The sequence below is a fragment of the Rhinoraja longicauda genome, chromosome 8 (assembly GCF_053455715.1).
Source record: "Rhinoraja longicauda isolate Sanriku21f chromosome 8, sRhiLon1.1, whole genome shotgun sequence".
Lineage (NCBI taxonomy): Eukaryota > Metazoa > Chordata > Chondrichthyes > Rajiformes > Arhynchobatidae > Rhinoraja > Rhinoraja longicauda.
This window is the reverse complement of record NC_135960.1, coordinates 23,781,480-23,797,155: the sequence shown is the minus strand read 5'-3', so window position 1 is coordinate 23,797,155 and position 15,676 is coordinate 23,781,480. Positions and strand designations below refer to the sequence as shown.

The window sequence follows — 15,676 nt, the reverse complement described above, 5'->3', positions numbered from 1 at the left end:
TGCAAATTTATAGAAGAGGGATGTGGAGGGAGATGGAGGAGAGAGGATGTGGAGGAGGAGGGTGGTGGAGGAGGGAAGAGGGGGGTGAGGGAAAGGGGATGGTGGGATCCAAAAGACCATGACATGACCAATCTTAAATATGGAAAACAAAACTGACAATATCACAGTAGAATTAACAATGTAGGAAAATAACTGCAGATGCTGGTACCAATCGAAGGTATCAAAAAATGCTGGAGTAACTCAGCGGGTCAGGCAGCATCTCAGGAGAGAAGGAATGGGTGACGTTTTGGGTCGAGACCCTTCTTCAGACTGATCAAGTTCAGTCTGAAGAAGGGTCTCGACCCGAAACGTCACCCATTCCTTCTCTCCTGAGCCACTGAGTTACTCCAGCATTTTGTGATACAGTGGAATTAACTGATCGCTCATCTACCTTTGCAATAGCGGTTTGCTTATACATGCGAGTGATGTGCCCCATGCTTTTTACAAATGGGTTATCTGTCTCTTCATGTCTTGAATGTAGATTTCTCATTAACTTTTCCCACTCTGCAATGCTGTCATTCATTTCCTACATGGGCAGAAACACAACTTGTTGAATGAAAAAAAGAAAGAGCGATTAATGAATCTGTAAAGTGTGGTCCAATTTCAGCTAGTATGAGTGGAGGGACAGAATCATGAAAATTTCCTGAGTTACGAGATTGTTCCTGCAAGAGAAGCGTCAATGCTGGTTAGGTCAGTCACATGCTCTGTTCAATTTTAGAAACTTATGACAGGCTGGGGGCAAGGATAAAAATTCTTTACTCTGGTGTTATAAATCAAGGACCAAGAATATTTCAAGGAGAACTTATTAATTATTTAGAAAGTCCAGGAACCAGACACCAGTAAACGCATCTGTGTCACACAGTATGAATTTAGGACAGTCTTCACTTGAGAGAAGAAAAGGAACAGGTTTGAGCATTATCCCAACACAAGATTTGTATTAAGGGAGTGAGGCAAAAATAAATTACAGGCCGGTTAGCCTGACTTCAGTGGTTGGGAAGATTTTAGAGTCCATTATTATAAATAATGAGGTTTTGGGGTACTTGGAAGCACATGATGAAATAGAACAAAGTCAGCATGGTTTTGTTCAGGGAAGATCTTGCCTGACAAATCCATTGTAAATTGTTTTGAGGAAGTAACAGGCAGGATAGGCAAAGCAGAGTCAGTAGATGTTGTTTACTTAGGATTTTTAGAAGGCCACGTGAGACTGCTAAACAAGATAGGAGCCCATGGTATTAGAGGCATGGATAGAAGATTGGCTGACTGGCAGAAGGCAAGGGGTGGGAATAAAGGGGACCTTTTCCGATTGGTTGCTGGTGGCTGGTGGTATTCTGAAGAGGGTGGTGCTGGGTCTGCTATTTTTCACGTTACATATTAATGATTTTGATGATGGAGTTGATAACTGTGGCTGGGTTTGCAGATGATACAAAGATAGATGGTTGGGCAGATAATGTTGAAGAAGCAGGGTGTCTGCAGAAGAACTTGGACAGGTTGTGAGAGTGGGCAGAGAAGTGGCAAATAGAATGATCATGCACTTTGGTAGAAGGAATAAAGCTGTAGACCATTTTCTAACTGGGGAGAAGATTCAGAAATTGGAGGTGCAAAGAGACTTCAAGATTATGTCACATGTACCATTTAAGGTTCAGTGAAATTTGAGTTACCATGCAGCCATACTAAGAGAAAAGCAACAAGGCATACAGCCACATAATAAAATTTAACATAAACATCCAACCCCAGCGGATTCCACATTCCTCACTGTGAAGGAAGGTAATAATGTTTAACCTTCTTTCTCTTTGTTCACCCGCGGTCAGGGCTGTTGAACCATCCGCAATCGCCGCAGCTGACGGTCCGAAGCCCTCGCCTCGGGATGATCGAAACTCCCGCGTCGGGATGGTTGAAAACTCTCCGCGGCATGGAGCTCCCGAGTCGGCCGCTTCTTACCAGAGACCGCGGGCTTCACGATGTTAAAGTCCACAGGCCCCGCGGTTGGCGCTCTCCACAGTCGATGGATGCAGGGAAACTGTTCCTGAACCTGGACATCACAGTTTTCAGGCTCCTGGACCTTCTTCTCAATGGAAGGAGTGGAATAAGTGTGTGGCCAGGGTGGTGTGGGTCCGATGATGCTGGATGCCTTTTTGAGGCAGTGACTCCGATAAATCCCTTTGATGGTGGGGAGGTCAGAGCCAGTGGTGAACTGGGCAGTGTTCACAAATTTTTGCAGTCTTTATCGCTCCTGGGCGTTCAAGTTGCCGAACCAGGCCGTGATGTAACCAGTCAATATGCTCTCTACTGTACACCTGTAGTAGTTCAAGAGAATCCTCTCTGATATACCAAATCTTCTCAGGAAGTAGAGACGATGATGTGCTTTATTTATAATTAATTGCATCAGTATGCTGGGTCTAGGAAGGATCTTCGGAAACATGCACACCCAGGAACTTGAGGTTTTTTACTCTCTCCACCATTGTCCCGTTGATATAAACAGGATTTTGGGCCCTCATCCTTCCTCTTTCAAAGTGCACAATCACCTCATTGGTTTTACTGGTATTGAGAGACAGGTTGTTGTGCTGGCACCATTTGGTCAATCGGTCGATCTCACTTCTATACTCTGACTTATCACCATCTGTAATTCGTCCAACAACGGTGGTGTCGTCGGCGAACTTGAAGATGGACTTCGGACTGTGTCCGGCTATACAATCATGAGTATAGAGTGAGTAGAGCAGGGGGCTGAGCACGCAGCCTTGAAGTGTCCCCATACTGATTGTTAATGAGGAAGAGGTGTTTCTGCCAATTCGAACAGACTGTGGTCTGTGGATGAGGAAGTCGAGGATCCAATTGCAGAGGGATGCGCAGAGACCCAGTTCCGTGTGCTTGGTAACCAGCTTGGAGGGGATGATGGTATTGAACGCCAAGCTACAGTGTACTTGGAGTATTGTGAGCAGCATGGGGCCCGATATTTGTGGACAGATATGCTCGCATTGGAGAGGGACCAGAGGAAGTTTACAAAAATGATCCCGGGATAATTCAGTTGTTTGATGGCTCTAAGACTGTACTTGCTGGAATTTTGAAGGATATGGGGGGGATCTCATTGAAACCAACCGAATAATGAAAGACCTGGATAGAGTGGTGAGGATGTTTCCACTAGTGGGAGAGTCTAGGATCAGAGGCACAGCCTCAGAATAAAAGGACATACCTTTAGAAGGGAGATGAAGGGGAATTTGTTAGCCAGAGGGTGGTGAATCTGTGGAATTCATTGCCACAGACGCTGTGGAGACCAAGTCATTGGGTATTTTTAAAACAGAGATCGAAATTCTTGATTAATTAGGGCATCAAAGGATACAGGGAGAAGGTAGGAGAATGGGGTTGAGAGGGAAAAATAGATCAGCCATGATCGAATGGTGAAGCAGACTCAATGGGTAGAATGGTTTATGAAGATCTGTTGAAGTTTTTAAAATATAGCTATTTAAAGATTCTTTTACTGTTATGCCTTCTGTTCACTTCACGCTATTAGGCAAAATAAAGCAAGGTATTTTGACAGATGAACTGACCTTGTATTACGATAGAAAAATTCCAATGTCAATAACTTTTTAAAAAATAGTTTACATTTTAACGGCAAAACCAGATATGGTAACATGAAATAGTGTTAAAATCAGAAATATTAAAAGGGTAGAACTTATTACAAGTAGAAATGCATGCTTATCACAAAGATTTTAACAAACATCAAGCTTGTAGAGACATGGTAAAAATCTTCAAAAACTTGTAAAGCACAATTAAATCAGTTCCTGCTTTCAGCAAATGCAAATCTGTTTAAGTTAACGGGAGAGAAAAAATTCTAACATGATGCTGCGCAAGATGATTTGCTGCAGCACTGCAAACAAGCCGTGAAGTGACATTTTATCCTGGAAGCATCAGTTTTTATTTTCTCTGTCAAAGGAGTATTACTGAGTAAGCCAAGGCATTGAGGGAGATTCAGGACGTGGTTCGATTAGGGAAAAGATGAGGCTCATGTCGGGTGTGGAGTGAGAGAAGACAAAGGGAGTGCAGAACCAGCGTGAGCCAGAGCACACGAGTGAGAGATCATAAGCTAAATTTAGAAAAAGCCATGCAGGCATAAAGGCAGAGACCACCAGAATAAAAGGCAGAGAGAGATTTAAAACACTGAAAATTTTAAAATGTTAAAATGTTCTGTTTTAACAAATCCAGCGTTTTAGCATGGACAATCATTAAATTATTTTTTTACAAGAATTCAATGCTTTTCATTTATAAAGCTGGTTGTGCACCTTTAAATCTGTGATCTCGGTAAAATGTATGAGGTTACTTAGCAACTACGCACAGCATCAGTCCCAAGGGACTTGACATACTGGCAATACATTCCTTGCTCTGCTTGGAATCAGAGCAAAAAAATGGTAATATTCACAATGTTAGCAGGAGAAGTTAACAATTAATTTCCAAATTAAATATTCAAAGATGACCCGAGTAGACATAACTCTCACCTTCGCAGAATTCTTTGACAAATCAAAAGGAATTTGTTGCCGGATTTTTGGAGGCAGCTGGGGCAGAACGTCAGCCTTCATTCTTCGGATCATTATGTTGCTCAGATGTTGGTGAAGTTCATCTAAATTGGAGGCTCCTTTACAATCCCATTGTGCTCTTTTGCCAAAATATCTGTTTTGCATTCCAGTTGAAATAGCATAAAGGTTTCTCATTTTTACACAGCAAACAAAATGACTTGGAACACGTTATTTACAAATGCATGCAGGCGCCCAGGTTCAAATTTCAACAGTAGGTATATAAATAGTAAAAAGGGCAGCATATGGAGGAACAGGGCTGACTTAAGACAAAAATGGAACTTGCACAGGGATACTGCGGATATGGTTAAAGTACTAAATGAGCACTTTGCATCAATCTTCATTAGGGAAGGGAGTGTTTCCAAAGAAATAGTGAAGAAGGAGATAGCCGAGAGAGTGGGCAGCATATTCGGTTATGATACCGGCATTTAAGAGCCTTTTGGATACAAACATGAAAATGCAGGAAAAGGTGTAGGGGATGAAGTGATGTGGATCAAGTGCAGGCAGAAGGGATTGGTTTAATTTGGCATCGTGTTCGGCAGATATCTTGGGCTAAAGGATCCGTTCCTGTGCTATACTGTTCTATGTTCTATAGTATAGCAGTTGAGTGTGGTTGAGATAGATACAGAAAAGTTTCGTTCACCATATCCAAATGGAACATTAAATAACCAATTATACTAAGCACATTCACAAGCACTTGGCCTGTAGAGTTCTATACATTTGCAATTCAAGAGCTTGACTAAAGACTTAAATGTTGTGAGATTGCTTGCCTCCATCACTCCCTCAGACAGATTCCAATCACTCTCTGGGTAAGATGCTAAGATAGGTGGAGAGGCAGGCAGTGTAGAGAAAGCAAGGACTCTGCAGGAGGACTTGGACAGGTTAGGAGAATGGGCAGAGAAATGGCAGATGAAATTCAGTATAGCAAAAGTGCAGAGTCATGCAATTTGGTAATAAGAATAAAGGCGTCGATTATTTTCTAAATGGAGACCAAATTCAGAAATCGGAGGTGCTAAGGGACTTGGACGTGCTGGTGCAGGACTCCCAAAAAGTTAATTTGCAAGTCGAATCGGTAGTAAGGAAGGCAAATTCAATGCTAGCTTTTATATCAGTACTGGAATACAAAAACAGATGTAATGCTGAGACTCTATAAGGTGCCGGTCAGGCCGCATTTTGAGTACTGAGCAAATCTGGACCCCCTATCTGAGAAAGGATGTGCTGGCTCCGGAGAGGGTCCAGAGGAGGTTTACAAGAATGATTCCAGGAATGAGTGGGTTAGCATATGATGAGCGTTTGACAGCACTCACTGGAGTTTAGAAGGTTGAGAGGGGGACCTCTTTGAAACTTACAGAATAATGAAAGGCATAGATAGAGTAGATGTTTCCACTGGCGGGAGAGTCTAGTACCAGAGGTTATAGCCTCAGAATTAAAAGGTGCTCTTTTAGAAAGGAGGTGAGGAGGATCTTCTTTAGTCACAGGGTAGTTAATCTGTGGAACTCATTGCCATAGAGGGCTGTGGAGGCCGTCAGTGGATATTTCTAAGGCAGAAATAGACAAATTCTTGATTAGAACGGGTGTCAAGGGTTATGCGGAGAAGCAGGAAAATGGGATTAGGAGGCAGAGATCAGCCATGATTGAATGGCGGAGTAGACTCGATGGGCCGAATGGCCTAATTCTACTCCTATAACCTGCGAATTTGTAAAGAAATTTCCCTTCAGATCCTCATCAAGTCTCTTGTAATGGTCTTTAAGGTTTTTGATAAGATGCTATATAATAGACTTATCTTAAAAGTTGAAGCACAAAGCATAAAATAGATATTGGGAGATATTGAGGGAGACTGTTCAATTGGGATGTAGTTCAGGACTAAAAGTCACAATTACAAAATTATAAACCAAGAGAATTAAGAACGACAAGAAAAACTCTTCTGCGCAGCATGTCCTTGGAATCTGAAATGCACTGGATCGAAGTTCCACCGTGGCTTTCAAGAGTGAATTGAATAAATTTGACATAAATTAAGATTGTTCAGCATTAAGTAAAATTCTGATATTTTAGTATGCAGCGGGACCTGGACAAGATTTCAAAGAAGAGTTCTGATGTAAAGTCATCGATCTGAAACCCAAACGTCGTTTCTTTCATAAATGCTGTGACCTGCTGAATGTTTTCTGCATTTTCTGTTTTTATTTCAGATTCCAAAGACACTTACCAAATTGAAAGTTTTGAACAATCAGAAATAATATTCACAATTCATTTCCTTACCTAAGATGAGCGTTGCAATACTTTTTAGCATAGTTGGTCCAAGTTCCAAATTTTCTTGGACTTAGTGCATTAATCTGCATGAAAAGCTAAGGAAATATGTAAGTAAAAATAGCAAGGAGAGAAATGTATACAAACTTCTACACCAGAGACTTTCAAGCTATCAGTGGTCCAATTCCAAATAATCAGTCATGTAGCAAACATGTCTGACCAAATTGAAAATAGATGAGATCATTTTATTTCACAGGAACCTGGGTCAACACGGGCAAATTAAATCCAATTTTTATCTTTTGCATTTAGATTAATGCAGAATTGAAAACTTCAGCTGTGACAAAACTTTGAATAAATTGGATCTGGAAACAAATAATTCAAGGGGGATAATCTCGTTTCCCGTGCCATAATACAATGTAAGTGTTTTTTAAGAATGGAAAAGAGAACTGTTTTAAGAACAGGTAATTCCAGAAAGGAATGGCCAAGATCATCCTTTAAAGCAAATTAAAAGTTAAAGTTTGCGCCCAAGAGATTAATATGGTATGCTTCAAGCCAAATGGTTCTGGACTTGCTAAAGCACTTTTTCTGCCCATGGTATTGCATGAATGCCCAGTTGAGCCAACTAAATTTACCCTACTTCATTGCATGAGGGAAGAAGCTTGGCATCCTAATAATGAGAAGGCCTTTGCAGTCCTGAATGAGCAGACAGGCCAACTTCTATTTTGATCGAACGATTGGTTCGTGCCAAATGCAATGCTGCTATTTATTTGTAAATCGTGCACATATAAATATGAAGACTGAAGCAGAGAGCAGAGGCAACAGTGCCAAACACCTTCAGAGTAACAACTCAGCTTCACAAATAATCTTTTCACAACATCAGAAATATCTGCCACAGGCAATGATGGTCCAATTCTATACTGCTATCATTGTCCATCCTCACCTTCTCCATCATGGTCTGGTTTGGCTCAGCCACCAAGCACGACATCCGGAGGCTGCAACGGATCGTTCGCACAGCTGAGAAGGTTGTTGGCTGCAACCTTCCCCCATTGACGAACTGTACACTGCAAGGGCCAGGAAGCGAGCGGGCAAGATCATCTCTGACCCCTCTCACCCTGGCCACAAACTCTTCGAAGCACTTCCCTCTGGAAGGCAACTCCGGACTGTCGAAGCAGCCACAGCCAGACATAAAAATAGCTTTTTTTCCCCACGAGTGATAGTTCTACTCAATAACCAAAGCCTGTAGTCTCTTTTTTGCTCTGGTTTATTTTCACCCACATGTTTAGACCGTAATGGTGTATCCTTATTGTTTTGATGTGTTTATGCTTTATTCTTAATTGTTAACTGTATGTTTGTGTTGTCATTTGTGAGCGGAGCACCAAGGCACATTCCTTGTATATGCATACTTGGCCAATAAACTCATTCATTCATTCGTTCATTCATTCATTCATTCATTCATTCAATCATTCATTCATTCATTCATTCATTCATTCATTCATTCATTCATTCATTCATTCATTCATTCATTCATTCAATCATTAATTTATTCATATCTTCAGATTTTTAAACTACCCAAGCAAATATGAAAACACAATGTGTAGGAAGGAACTGCAGATGCTGGTTTACATCGAAGATAGACACAAAATGTTGGAGTAACTCAGCGGGACAAACGCATCTCTGGATGGAAGAAATGGGTGATGTTTCGGGTCAAGACCCTTCTTTACACAATGATACACCGGTTTTGTCGCAGTCTAGAATCCAATATTAAAATCATTGTTTTCCTGTTTGAGATGGAATATTACATTTATCCACTCAGTATTCCTTTATCCTTATGGAAAGTTAGATCAATTCTCATGTTTTTGTTTATTTAAACCAGGGATATGGGTCAAATGGGACATCTTGGCAGGGAATCTCCCAGAGCTGTTCTGGAGCGGACCAACTGACAGCACTGGAACTGTGCTGGAGTGGACGCGACCGGTGGCATCGAGCTATGTTGGTTTGGAGCTGACCGGCAGCATGGAGATATGCTGGGGTGGAGCTGGTCGGCAGCATGGAGCTCTGCTGGAATGGACCTGGGCAGCAGCATGGAGCAATGCTGGAGTGGAGCTGGCCGGCAGCATGGAGATATGCTGGAGTGGAGCTGGCCGGCAGCATGGAGCTCTGCTAGAGTGGACCTGGCCAGCAGCATGGAGCTCTGCTGGAGTGGAGATGGCCGGCAGTACGGAGCTGTGCTGGAGTGGACCTGGCTGGCGGTCGACGCGAATAAGAAGAAGCCCAGCGGCCGAGGAGACTAGTGAGAACGAGTATGGGCCAGACAAGGACCGCCGAGAACAAGGACGGGCCTGGTGGCTGATGAGAGCAAAGACCCATCAGCCGGCGATAACAAAGACCCAACGGCCACGTGCGGGGGAAGCTTCAAAGCCCCGAAGGCCAGAGAGTCGAGGAGGGAGCCGCTGGCGGCGATGGATGCAAGGAGTGGATGGGTAGGGGAGGGACCGAGGCATTACCTCCAGCGCCTTCAAGGTCGGCAGCAGGCGGCGCTCCCGGGATACTGCAACGGTCAGCAGAGGAGAGGGAGATCGGGTCGCAGGTCTGCAGGCTTCATAAATCGGGGGCGCTCCAGGATTTCCAACATGTGGACTGGACTTTGGACTGTTTATGTTTTCTCTTTTTTTAATTATAAATTGCGCCAACATTGTGGTGACTGTGCATCTGTGGTTGTGCAAAAGTGATAATAAAGAACCAATGAACCATTGTTGGCATGGATGAATTGGGCCTAAGGGCTATACGATTCTAAATAACTTTTTACACTAATAATTGCACTGCTCATTATGCTTCTTCGAATCAAAGCTTGTGCAGAAAATACCTTGCATTCATCATATTTTAGCTGTGCAATGATGCATAGTACAAGTGAAAAATAGCTTTGTTCTGGCAATCAAGACGAAGACCCATAATCAGAATACTTTAAATATAGGACGTGACTCAATTGTAGTCTGCAAAATGCATCAGACAAATATTTCATCCATAATCTTCAGTTTCATTTAAAAGATTAGATCAATTGTTCAGCTCCAAGCTCAAAGAAGCCTCAATGACGCACTCTTGTTCCTATTCCTTAGGTTCCAGCAATGGAAGATGGGTTTTTTTACAGAACTGGTGCACTTATCACTCGCAACAAATCTTAAAAGTGTAATTCAGGAAGCATCTCTGCATGTGTTTGTGTCTGTCTGTCGTCATGCCTACAACTGTGCCTGAGTGTATGTCAGATATGTGGCACAACTGCTGAATGAAAGGATCAAGTGTGGGATATATACAGCTAGACTGAATCCATCAGAGTAACCAACGAAAGTAGACACAAAAATGCAAGCACATTCAAAATCTTTAGTTAACCTATTTATGTAAATAACATAACATTTTTGAATCTGATCACTTTTGCTTTAGTTATGACTAATAAAGTGGTTAACTTTTTCTTCTTATTGTGCATTCAATGTTTCAAAATAACAGGGCTGGCATTATAATTAGACAATAGTGTCTTGGGAACTTACCCGTATCAGTGAACTTTCACTTTGCTGTAAATTACAATTCATAGAAACATAGAAAATAGGTGCAGGAGCCCATTCAGCCCTTCGAGCCAGCACCGCCATTCATTGTGATCATGGCTGATCATCCCCAATCAATAACCCGTGCCTGCCTTCTCCCCATAAACCTTGATTCCATTAGCCCCTAGAGCTCTATCTAACTCTCTCTTAAATCCATCCAGTGATTTGGCTTCCACTGCCCTCTGTGGCAGAGAATTCCACAAATTCACAACTCTCTGGGTGAAAAGGTTTTTTCTCACCTCAGTTTTAAATGGCCTCCCCTTTATTCTAAGATTGTGGCCCCTGGTTCTGGACTCGCCCATTTTTCCTGCATCTAGCTTGTCCAGTCCTTTTATAATTTTATATGTTTCTATAAGATCCCCTCTCATCCTTCTAAGCTCCAGTGAATACAAGCCTAGTCTTTTCAATCTTTTCAATCTTTCCTCATATGTCAGTCCCGCCATCCCAGGGATCAATCTCGTGAACCTAAGCTGCACTGCCTCAATTACAAGGATGTCCTCCTCAAATTAGGGACCAAAACTGTACACAATACTCCAGATTATTTTATTCACAAAATGCTGGAGTAACTTAGCAGGTCGGGCAGCATCTCGGGAGAGAAGGAATGGGTGACGTTTCGGGTCAAGACCCTTCTTCAGACTGATGTCGGGGGGGCGGGACAAAGGAAGGATATAGGTGGAGACAGGAAGATAGAGGGAGATCTGGGAAGGAGGAGGGGAAGGGAGGGACAGAGGAGCTATCTAAAATTGGAGAAGTCGACGTTCATACCACCGGGCTGCAAACTGCCCAGGCGAAATATGAGGTGCTGTTCCTCCAATTTCCGGTGGGCCTCACTATGGCACTGGAGGAGGCCCATGACAGAAAGGTCAGACTGGGAATGGGAGGGGGAGTTAAAGTGCTCGGCCACCGGGAGATCAGTTTTGTTAATGCTGACCGAGTGCAGGTGTTCAGCGAAGCAGATGTAAATAAGTTGGCATCTAGAGCAGCGGATGCAATAGATGAGGTTGGAGGAGGTGCAGGTGAACCTTTGTCTCACCTGGAAAGACTGTTTGGGTCCTTGGATGGAGTTGAGGGGGGAGGTAAAGGGACAGGTGTTGCATCTCGTGCGGTTGCAGGGGAAAGTGCCCGGGGTTGGGGTGGTTTGGGTAGGAAGGGACGAGTGGACCAGGGAGTTACGGAGGGAACGGTCTCTGCGGAACGCAGAGAGGGGAGGGGATGGGAAGATATGGCCAGTGGTGGGGTCCCGTTGTAGGTGACGGAAATGTTGGTGGATGATATGTTGGATCCGCTGGCTGGTGGGGTGGAAGGTGAGAACGAGGGGGATTCTGTCCTTGTTGCGAGTGGGGGGAGGGGGAGCAAGAGCGAAGCTGCGGGATGTAGAAGAGACCCTAGTGAGAGCCTCATCTATAATGGAGGAGGAGAAGCCCCGTTTTCTGAAGAACGAGGACATCTCAGAAGCCCTAGTGTGAAACACCTCATCCCGGGCGCAGATGCGGCGTAGACGGAGGAATTGGGAGTAGGGGATAGACTTTTTGCAGGGGACCGGGTGGGAAGAAGTGTAGTCCAGATAGCTGTGCGAGTCAGTGGGTTTATAGTAAATGTCCGTCACTAGTCTGCACAATACTCCAGATATGGTCTTACCAGGTCCCTATACAACTGCAGAAGAACCTCTTTATTCCTATACTGAAATCCTCTTGTTATGAAGGCCAACATTCCATTAGCTTTCTTCACTGCCTGCTGTACCTGCACGCCAACTTTCAGTGACTGGTGTACAAGGACACCCAGGTCTTGCTGCACCTCCCACTTACCTAACCTAACTCCATTGAGATAATAATCTGCCTCCTTGTTTCTGCCACCAAAGTGGATAACCTTACATTTATCTATATTATACTGCATCTGCCACGCATCTGCCCACTCACTCAACCTGTCCAGGTCACCCTGCAACCTCCTAACATCTTCTTCACAGTTTACACTGCCACCCAGCTTTGTGTCATCCTCAAACTTGCTAGTGTTGCTTCTAATTCCCTCTTCCAAATCATTAATATATATGGTAAACAGTTGCGGCCCCAATACTGAGCCTTGCGGCACTCCACTCGCCACTGCCTGCCATTCTGAAAAGGACCCGTTTACTCCTACTCTTTGCTTCCTGTCTGCCAACCAATTTTCTATCCATGTCAACACCCTACCCCCAATACCATGTGCTCTAATTTTAGTCACCAATCTCCCATGTCACCATGTTGACTTGGACTTATCCTTTTACTGCTATCCAAATGCACCGTTATTACCTCGTTAATAATTGACTCCAGCATCTTTCCCACCACCGAAGTCAGGCTAACTGGTCTGTAATTCCCCGTTTTCTCTCTCGATCCTTTCTTGAAAAGTGGGATAACATTAGCTATCCTCCAATTCACAGGAACTGATCCTGAATCTATTGAACATTGGACAATGATCACCAATGCGTCCACTATTTCTAGAGCCACCTCCCTGAGGACCCTGGGATGCAGACCATCAGGCCCAGGGGATTTATCATCCTTCAGTCCCATTAGTCTACCCAATACTATTTCTCGCCTAATGAAAATTTCTTTCAGTTTCTCTACCCCCCAGATCCTCTGTCCTCCAGTACATCTGGAAGATTGTTTGTGTCTTCCTTAGTGAAGACAGATCCGAAGTACCTGTTCAACTCTTCTGCCATTTCCTTGTTACCCATAATAATTTCACCCATGCCTGCCTTCAAGGGACCCACATTTCACTTCGCTACTCTTTTTCTCTTAACATATCTAAAGAAGCTTTTACTGTCCTTCTTTATATTCTTGGCCAGCTTCCCCTCGTACTTCATCTTTTCAGCCCGTATTGCCCGTTTTCTTACCTTCTGTTGTCCTATGAAAGTTTCCCAATCCTCTGGCTTCCGGCTACTCTTTGCTGTGTCATACATCTTTTCTTTTAGTTTTATTCCATTCCTAACTTCCCTTGTCAGCCACGGTTGCCTCCTACTCCCCTTAGAATCTTTCTTCCTTTTTGGAATGAAATGATCCTGCGTCTTCCGGATTATGCCCAGAAATTCCTGCCATTGGTGTTCCACCATCAATCCTGCTAGGATCCCTTTCCAGTCTACCTTGGCCAGCTCCTCTCTTATGCCTTCATAGTCCCCTTTGTTCAACTGCAACACTGACACATCCGATTTAACCTTCTCCTTCTCAAATTGCAGATTATAACTGCCACCTGCCTGTACCTCAAGAAACATGGCTGGAAAAAAATAACTTTATTTACCCCACCGTCCCATGTACACAAATTCTGCAGGAGCATATCTTAAACTTTTGGGTAGTGATTTTTGAATTCTGTAAGTGAAGATTTCCATTAACCGAGTGGCTTACACAGTGGTCACCTATTCAAGTGTTCTGCAATTACTATGAAGGTTAGTGACAATGTTAAAAAAAAGTTATTGTATGTAGCAACTTTAAAATATTTAGTTTAGTAGCCTTAGTTTGCATCTCACAGAGTTGGTTTGCTTTCTGCAGACCTCATGTCTTTGTATCCTCCTTTAAAATGTAATCAAAATTGTAAAAGGGCTCACCTCTTCAGGGCGACCGAGTGCAGGAGTTCCTGTCAAAAGGACTGCTCTCGCAGCTTTTTGTATAACGGGCACCAAAATTGTGCTTCGGGCTGCATTACGTGACTTTATGTAGTGGGACTCATCAACTATAACAACTTGAAAATTTTGATTGTACAACGCATCTATTAAGGTCTGTGCATCTCTTGTCAAAAGGCCATAACTGAGAATTGTAACCTTGCTGGCTGGAATTCTCCTGCACAAGATAAAAATAATTGGAATTATAGATCAAAAAATTATTATCGACAGTAGCATTTTACAAAAAATCTCTATACAGCAAACCATGGAACAGTAATTCAACCAAGGTCAAAGTTTATTCGGTAAAGTTAGATATGTCACTTCTCTCTATGTGTAAAGAAGTCACTATGATTGGATTTCATTCCATATTCCACCATTCAGGACTTGGCTCAATTTCTGCAGATTGTCACGGTTCACTTGATGTAATGGCAACAATTTCAATTCTCCCCCTCCAAAAAAAAGGTATTTCTAAATACACAAAGAAAAATAAACATATCATGCTTTGTGTTTTACAATTTACCCCATGCATTAATAATAATGTGTTGTGAATGACAAGAATAGGACTGGAACTCATTCTTTGTTCAGAAGATATTGTTCCAGATCTTCTTTAAGATGAATGTTTGATATCAAAGCACAGGTAGGCACTGTACGGAGGCTGAGGTTCCAGAGAAAGATCATAACTAGATCAACAGATGAAAGTAACCTCCAAATTAAACTAAAATAAAGAGAATAGCATTTATGTTGTTAATTCACTTAGTCACTGTCTGTTCTACATCAGTAACAATTCAGCCGGGTACAGTGTTCAAATATAGCTATCATCAAATACTTAGACCTACTGCTGCCCAGTTCCAGTGAGTGAGGTTCAGTCCTGACCTGGGGTGATGTGTGCGGAGTTTGCACGTCCTTGTGATACTTTGGGTTTCCGCTTAATTTGCTCATGTTTAAGGAGATGGCACTGAATACTCTAACACATATGTACTGTAGAAAGTATCCTGACTGGCTACATCATGGTATGGTATGGCAAAGCACAGGAACACGAGGCTGCAGAGAATGATGGACACAACCAGGTTAATCACAGGCACAACCCTCCCCACCATTGAAGGAAACATTGCTTCAGGAAGTTTGCATCTGTCCTAAATGATTGCCACCATCTAAGCCATACCTTTCTCTTGCTGCTATCATTGGGCAGAAGGTACAGAAACATTAAGTCCCACACCACCAGGTTGAGGAACAGTTATTTTCCTACAACCATCAGCTTTTTGAACTGACCTGCACAACCCTAATCTTACCTAAACAAAGGAACACTATGAACCAACTGCTGGACTACCATGGATTTATTTCTAATTGTGTTATGCACCTATGTCTTATTTTTTTGAGGTGTTTCTGTTTAGAGATTCTTGTGCATTTGATAATAAACTTGACTATAAACTCGACTTGACTTGATATCTCAAAAACATTATGGTAGATTAATTACAAGTAGCTGGAGGAACTCAGCAGGTCAGGTAACATCTGCGGAAGGAAGCGGACAGCCGTGTTGAGTCAGGACCCTTCATATGGACTAATTCCAGGAACAGGAGACTTCAGTTATGTGTATGGGCTGGAGAAGTTAGAGATGC

The 15,676-nt window shown here is 43.0% G+C and overlaps 1 protein-coding gene across 2 annotated transcripts in view; it reads right to left on the bottom strand.

Moving 5' to 3' along the window:
* The window catches only part of zranb3 (zinc finger, RAN-binding domain containing 3), a 92,473-nt gene that overhangs the window by 40,507 nt on the left and 36,290 nt on the right, over nucleotides 1-15,676 (bottom strand). For both annotated transcript variants that reach the window (XM_078403397.1, XM_078403398.1), the window contains exons 5-8: nucleotides 14,007-14,238; nucleotides 6,858-6,943; nucleotides 4,527-4,698; nucleotides 431-565 (exon numbers count right to left, since the gene is read on the bottom strand). In XM_078403397.1, coding sequence (XP_078259523.1) covers nucleotides 431-565; nucleotides 4,527-4,698; nucleotides 6,858-6,943; nucleotides 14,007-14,238 — 625 coding nt within the window. The remainder of the gene's footprint in view (nucleotides 1-430; nucleotides 566-4,526; nucleotides 4,699-6,857; nucleotides 6,944-14,006; nucleotides 14,239-15,676) is intronic.